General features: G+C 43.1%; 1 protein-coding gene across 4 annotated transcripts in view; it reads right to left on the minus strand.

Annotated features, from left to right (window-relative positions):
- Positions 1-7330, minus strand: part of PKD2L2 (polycystin 2 like 2, transient receptor potential cation channel) — a 49559-nt gene extending 42229 nt beyond the window's left edge. For 2 of the 4 annotated variants that reach the window (XM_023195601.1, XM_023195609.1), the window contains exons 1-4: positions 7245-7275; positions 5825-5926; positions 3785-3918; positions 1799-2055 (exon numbers count right to left, since the gene is read on the minus strand). In XM_023195601.1, coding sequence (XP_023051369.1) covers positions 1799-2055; positions 3785-3918; positions 5825-5926; positions 7245-7275 — 524 coding nt within the window. Of the gene's footprint in view, positions 1-1798; positions 2056-3784; positions 3919-5824; positions 5927-7244 lie in introns of all 4 variants that reach the window. The other 2 variants (XM_023195592.2, XM_023195619.2) reach the window with 2 other exon arrangements.
- Between the last annotated feature and the right edge of the window lie 184 nt (positions 7331-7514).

The following is a 7514-nucleotide window of genomic DNA, read 5'->3' on the forward strand; positions in this document are numbered from 1 at the left end:
CTATAATTACACCACTGCACTCCAGCCTGAGCAAGACAGTGAGATCCTGCCCCTAAAGAAAAAAAAAAAAAAAAAAACAACTGTAAAATCAAGTATAAGGATGTAATTTAGAACGAAAAAGTATACACCAGAAGAAACAACTATAAAAGAGCTGAAAGTAGCTGCTTCTGGAGAGTGGAAATTATGAGTAGGAAAGGGTAGACCTTTGTAGATATTCGTATTGCTTTAATAAATATTAAATTACAAAAATTTATAATTTCTTTTTTTTGAGGGGGGGATGGAGTTTTGCTCTTTCTTGCCCAGGCTAGAGTGTAGTGGCATGATCTTGGCTCAATGCAACCTCTGCCTCCCGGGTTCAAGCGATTTTCCTGTCTCAGCCTCCCGAGTAGCTGGGATTACAGGCATGTGCCACCATGTCCAGCTAATTTTTGTATATTTAGTAGAGATGGGGTTTCACCATGTTGGCCAGGCTGGTCTTGAACTTCTGACCTCAGGTGATCCACCTGCCTCGGCCTTCCAAAGTGCTGGGATTACAGGCGTGAGCTACCGCACCTGGCCTTTTTTTTGAGACTGAATCTCACACTATCGCCCAGCCCAGAGTGCAGTGGCGTGATCTCGGTTCACTGCAACCTTTGCCTTCTGGGTTCAAGTGATTCTTGTTCCTCAGTCTCCTGAGTAGCTGGGACTATAGGTGCCTGCTACCACACCTGCCTAATTTTTCTATTTTTAGTAGAGATGGGGTTTCGCCATGTTGGCCAGGCTGGTCTCAAACTCCTGACCTCAAATGATCCACCCGCCTCAGCCTCTCAAAGTGCTGGGATTACAGGTGTGAGCCAATGATTTTCATAAGGTTCTAAAAGCACAAAGTGTGCGTAGCACTGATACCAGCAGCTTCTGTGTCAAGGTGAGGTAGTGCCAGTGGCACATTTCCTTCTTTTTTTTTAGGGACAAGGTCTCCCTCTGTCGCCCAGGCTGGAGTGCAGTGGTGTCATCATAGCTTGCTGCAGCTTCAACCTCTTGGGCTCAAGTGATCCTTCTGGATCAGCCCCCCGAGTACCTTGGACTTCAGGTAAGCCCCATCACACCTGGCTAATTTTTAAATTTTCTGTAGAGACTGGGTCTCAGTATGTTGCCCAGACTAGTCTCGAACTCCTGCCCTCAAGCAATCCTCCTTCCTCGGCTTCCCAAAGTGCTGTGATTACAGGTGTGAGCCACCATGTCTGGCCTCACATTTTCAATACAAAGTGTACACATGAGTCTACACCAGCACTAGCCTCAGTCACTTTGAAACACAATGGCCATAGCATCTTTGGCAAGCATCATCAGATGCACTCCCTGTAGAGCATAACTGCCCCATTTTAGTAGGAGCAGCAACAGGAAAAAATCACTGAAGGAAGCCAGAGTAAGAGAGGAGGAAAGTGGCAGAGCACAACTAAGACACCCACTAAGGATCCCAGATCGTCTTGGGGATGTGTTGTAGGCATCTAGCCACAGCCAGAAAAGCAGATTAATTGAACATTTTAGAAGCAAAAATTGATGCTTTGCCCTGTGTCCAATATGACTAAGCACTTCATATACCAAAGTCAGAAAAAAGAAAACACTTTGCATCCTAAAGTAAACAAAAAATAATAGGTTCACCCTTCCTTTTCTAAACACTGCTATCTCCAAATCTTCCTTTTTTACTACTGTTGAAACAGTCTCCTTACCCTTCCAGGACCCAGCTGGTGTTACTTGGAAGACACACATCTAAAAGATACAATGGTAAATGCTAGAAAAAGTATAATTTTATGCTACTTACTCAGTATTAATTTGAAGGCCAAAATTAGAGAGGTCTTCATTTGCAGAAGTATATTTGCCATAACATTCACTCATCAAAGACTGAAAAGATGAATAGACTTTGCATGTGTTGTTGCGGACTTTCAGTTGACGAACTCTGGGGACTCCTAGAAGTATATTCTCATAGTAGATGCGACTGCTGTTCTTTAAATTATACAGCTGCTGGTTATTGTACCATGAATCCCAGTACAGACCTTCCAAAAGGGGTCCTTCCATAAACTTCATATAGAAAAACAAATGTCATGGGAAAAATATTTTCATGTCAATAGAATCTACATTCATAACATTATGCATAAGAGATTTTGAGTATGAAAATCAAACTGTTGACCAAGCTACCATTAATGGTAACGGTAATGCTATCGAAGCTACTGCGGATGGTTAACACTCATTAAGCGTGTACTGTGTACTAGGCACTGCTCTAAGCACTTTATAAGCATTAACTCATTGAATCCCGTAGCCCTTCTTCTCTCCTTATACGAGTAAATTAAAATTTGCTTCCAATACATGAGTATCAGAGCTGGTCATAGCCACACATCATGACTTCACTCCAAAGTTGTCTGCACCGCTCCTCCCAACCCTCCTCCCCAACTCTGGCCATGGTGCCTGCTACTCCTGGCTTTGCCCTTTGCTGATCGTTCTGAGATCCCAAGCCCAGGGTTCATTTACTTCCTCCATTTCTCTGTCATTGCCCACATACATGCTTCAGAAAGCAGTAACAAAGTGGCAGGGTGACCTCTACTTCTTTTATTATTGTTTCCTATTTCACCTAGCCTAAACCCACCATCTAGGATCATTTAGCCGTCATCTCACACTTGCCCTCTTTCAGGAAATGACCCTGTCTCCTCGGTAAGTTTCAAATTCCTGCACAGCATTCATATGACCTCTGTCCAATTCATACTTTGGCCTTTTGCACCTCATCTTCCATATGCTCACAATACCAAACATAGCTCGACATGTAGAATTACTTACAGAACATATTGTTCCTTCTTCCTAAAATACCCATCCCTGATTCATGCTTCAAAATGCAACTAAATTGTCATCACCACTGGAAGCCTTCTCTGCCTTGTCCTTATATGCCCCAATGTGCATATGCCAGGTTTTGTGACCTGGGAGAGCTGAAACTGCTGTCCCCTTAACTGTTCTTTCCTCATAATGTGAGCATGTTGCTATGTTAAATGTAATGGAAAAAGCAAGTCTATTCAGCTGCTGAAGGAATGATTCCCTTACGTAAGTAAAAACACCATGAAATTATATTCTTATATATACATTTTATTATATACTGTACCTTACCATAACACATATACACAGTAAAGGCTTGTATGCCAAAACCACATATATTACACTTTCTGGGCAATTAAAGAACTTTTTAAAAGTAAATTTCACTATACACAATTATAGACTAGATCCTAACCCTCACATGAGATGCAAGTCTTCTATTTAACAAATGAAATGAGAACGTTTAAAAAAATCAATTTTTTTAAATTTTTTTGAGATGGAGGCTTGCTCTGTTGCCCAGGCTGGAGTGCAATGGCATGATCTTGGCTCACTACAACCTCCAACTCCCAGGATTACAGGTGGCTGTCACCATGCCCGGCTAATGTTTGTATTTTTTAGTAGATACGAGGTTTCACCATGTTGGTCAGGCTGGTCTCAAACTCCTGACCTCAGGTGATCCACCCACCTTGGCCTCCCAAAATGCTGGGATTTCAGGCGTGAGCCACCGTGCCCGGCCAAAAAAATCAATTTTTAAAAAATTACAAGAATAGTATCAAACTGAGAACACAGGCTCTCAATAAATACTTACTGGCTGGTTGTTTCTAATAGTTTAAAGAAATGACATTTATTTTTATTTGTTCCTTCAAGAGATATTCATTGAGCGCCCACTATGTATGCCAAGGGTTCATGGACTACCTAAATCTACTTCATCCACAGTCACAAGATACTTTACCTTCCAAAAATCAGTTATGCTGCGAATAGACTTAAAGTTGGTTCTTTCTTCACCAGGCACAGAAGTGTCCAAAAATAGAGATGACATAACCTTGTTTAAGTAATACATATGTGGGTTTACCATCCCAAAAGTCACTAAGGAGAAGAATTTTTTGTTTAATAATTTACATTTAAAAACTCAGCTTATCAGGATTAAACATTATATTTTGTTCCTAATTTTGAAAATTAAACTTTATTATTTTATCTAATTATAGAAGTAATAATTTTAAAAATCTAAACTAAAAATATAAACAGTAGGATGTAGTTTCTAGAATTAGTTTGGCAAATATTCTTCAGATATTTCTTTATGCATACACACTTATAAAGAAAATAATTTTGTCTTTACAAAAATGAAGACACATTATATACACTATTCTGCAAGTTGACTTTTTCTCTACATGAGAGTAAGGCAGTATAGTACTGTGAGTGGTTAAGATTATACGGACTTTGAATTCAGACAGATAAGGGTGTGAGTCCCATCACAGGGATAGTATCTCTTACCTCCTAGTTTTGTTGTGAGAAGTGAGATGATGCACATAGAACACTTTAAACTGTGTTTTGGCACACGATGAGTTTTTAAAAATATTAACTAGTGGCGGGGCATGGTGTCACACCTGTAATGCTAGCACTTTGGGAGGCCGAGGTGGGTGGATCACCTGAGATCAGGAGTTCGAGGCCAGCTGACCAACATGGTGAAACCCCCGTTTCTACTAAAAAAGTACAAAATTAGCCGGGTGTGGTGGTGCAGGCCTGTAATCCCAGCTACTCTGGAGGCTGAGGCAGGAGAATCGCTTGAACCCAGGAGGTGGAGGTTGCAGTGAGCCACTGTACTCCAGCCTGGGTGACAGAGCAAGACTGTCTCAAAAAAAAAAAAAAAAAAGAAAGAAAAAAAATCACATTATAAATGGAGATTCAGGTTGCTTTATTATATTAAAAAAGTGTTCTTTAAAAATCTCTGAATAATGGGATTATAAATGATCTTTTTACTTATATTTTTATATTTTCCAAATATTCTGTAGTAAGCATGTAGTTTTCATGACTAAGCTTTCATAAAGCAGTCTAAGATATCTTAATTTATAAAGTTGCCTACAGTTATCTTTTTTTTTTTTTCCTTGGGACAGGGTCTCAGCCTGTCAATGCAGGTTGAAATGCAGTCGTTGTGATCACAGTTCACTGCAGCCTTGACCTCCTGTGCTCAAGGAATCTTCCACCTCAGCCTTCCCAGTAGCTAGGACTACAGGGGTGTGCCACCACACCTGGCTAATTTTATAGTTGTCTTTTCAATCAAGAGCAGACTCAAACTCACCCCTACACCACCAATTAATTATTTAATTGCTATACAATTGCCAGTGTGTAGCACGTACTAACATGAGATAAATGCTGCCAGTGAGCTTTCATCTACTGTATGTTGGGTGCCATAAAGACAAATGCTCTTTAATACTCCTCTTTGCATATTAAGCCGATGCTATTGACCCACACGCAGGAGGAATGCAGGTTGAGATGCTTTCCCAGTCCTCAATTATTGGCATGGACTCAGCACAAACGTATTTTTTTTAACTGCAATAGGTGAGTGAAAAGAACCATGCTAATGGCAGACACCAAGATGAACTTTGGCCTCATTTTTACTTTGATTTTATGAAACTCAGCTGATGTGTCTACATGACTCTAAACAAAATCAAATCGCAGTTGCCAACCGAAGGGATGAATTATGTTCAAGACAGAACTGCCAAATGAAAGGAATCATTAAAATTCAATCAATATTGACTATGGAAGCTTCTTACATTTGTGATGTAAAATTTTGCCCCTTAAGAACTGGAAATAGTCAATTTCTAAATGAAATGAATCTAAATCAATTTAAGATTATGTTTAAACGGTGTCACTGTATTTTGAGTTTTTAGTAGCCTGACAGCCTATGGTTTGGAAGTCTACATGTTTTATTTTTCATCTCCACATTTTAGCTTCTTAGTTCAAACAAACAACACCTTCATATCTGTGTACTTACATATACATAGGTTTATTAAAAAAATAAAGTAGAGTAACAATTCCTGAAGTGTGGTTGTAATTTCTACTTCCTTTCTGTAATGCAGCTTATGTTTCGAAGCCCCTGTGAGATATAAGACAAAATTTTTGTTTACATTATTATGTAATTTATGTTTATTAAGCGACAACAATGGAAAAACCACAACCACTTTTAGTCCTTACACTGCGGGGAGGAAAGCTCCAATAGCTTCTGGCTATTTTTCAATTCTCAGCTTTACGAGGCGGGGATAATTTTTTTACTATATACTATTAATAACAATTTCTTTTTTTGAGACGGAGTCTAGCTCTGTTGCCAGGCTGGAATTCAGTGGCGCGATCTCGGCTCACTGCAACCTCCGCCTCCTGGGTTCAAGCGATTCTCCTGCCTCAGCCTCCCGAGTAGCTGGAACTACAGGTGCACGCCACCACACCCAGCTGACTTTCGTATTTTTATTGGAGATGGGGGTTTCACCATGTTGGCCAGGCTGGTCTCCATCTCTTGACCTCGTGATCCGCCCGCCTCGGCCTCCCAAAGTATCTGGATTACAGGCGTGAGCCACTGCGCCCGGCCACTAACATTTTTTATATCATGATGTCTTCTCAACAGTCCTAAGATGAAAAAGCAAAATACAAAACAAGCTAAACCTCTCATCTGTCCTGTTTTCTCCACCCCTCAATACTGCTTCTTGGGAAGGCTGGTTTCTGCTGGAGAGGGAAAAAGCACCCTGGCTTGAATTCTGTCAAGGTCACGACTCCCGAGATCAACAAAGGACTTTAGAGACCAGCCTAGTGACCGACCGTCACTCGACAGCAGGTTACAACGCCCAGCTCGAGCCTTCGGCAAGAGGCGAGCGCCACGACGCTCAGGGCTTCAGTTTTCCCGTCTGTGCAATGGGACCATCTGTCCCTCTCCGCTTCTCCAGGGGAGGCTGTGAGGGCTAAAGGTGTCTGCAAGTCGGACCGGTGGCTCACGCCTGTAATCCCAGCACTTTGGGAGAAGGCGGGTGAATCACGAGGTCAGGAGATCGAGACCATCCTGGCTAACACGGTGAAACCCCGTTTCTCCTAACCCCCCCCCCAAAAAACAAACAACAACAAACCCTACACCCCCCTCCCCAAAACTAGCCGGGCGTGGTGGCGTACGCCTGTAGTTCCAGCTACTCGGGAGGCTGAGGCAGGAGAATGGCGTGAACCCAGGAGGCGGAGCTTCCAGTGAGCCGAGATCGCGCCACTGCACCCCAGCCTGGGCGACAGAGCGAGACTCCGTCTCAAAAAAAAAGAAAAAAGCTGTCGGCAGTCACATCTCTCACATGAATTGAATGTGGGGCCGCAGAGTTCCTTTCAGGGTGTCTGGAACTGCCAAATCGCCCCTGTCCCTCCCATTCCTTAAGAGCATCCCTCACCGCCTCGGTGCCACCGTGACGCCTCAGCCATGGCGAACCTGCACTACACCGCCAGTTCGTTCGCCCGGGGCCGCGGCGCTTGCGCGCTGGTCTAGCGGAGCGCGCTGCCCGGCTCTGACGCCTGCGCGAGCCCCCGGCTCCTCCATGGCTGCGAGCTACTCAAGGAGTCTTCAGCGCGGCTGCGCCGCAGGGGCCCGGTAGGCCCTTCGCCCGAGGCGGGCTGCGGGGGTCTGGGGCGGAGGGCCAACTTCTGGGAATAACCTGGCTGTG

The sequence above is a fragment of the Piliocolobus tephrosceles genome, chromosome 4 (assembly GCF_002776525.5).
Source record: "Piliocolobus tephrosceles isolate RC106 chromosome 4, ASM277652v3, whole genome shotgun sequence".
In the NCBI taxonomy this organism is placed as follows: domain Eukaryota; kingdom Metazoa; phylum Chordata; class Mammalia; order Primates; family Cercopithecidae; genus Piliocolobus; species Piliocolobus tephrosceles.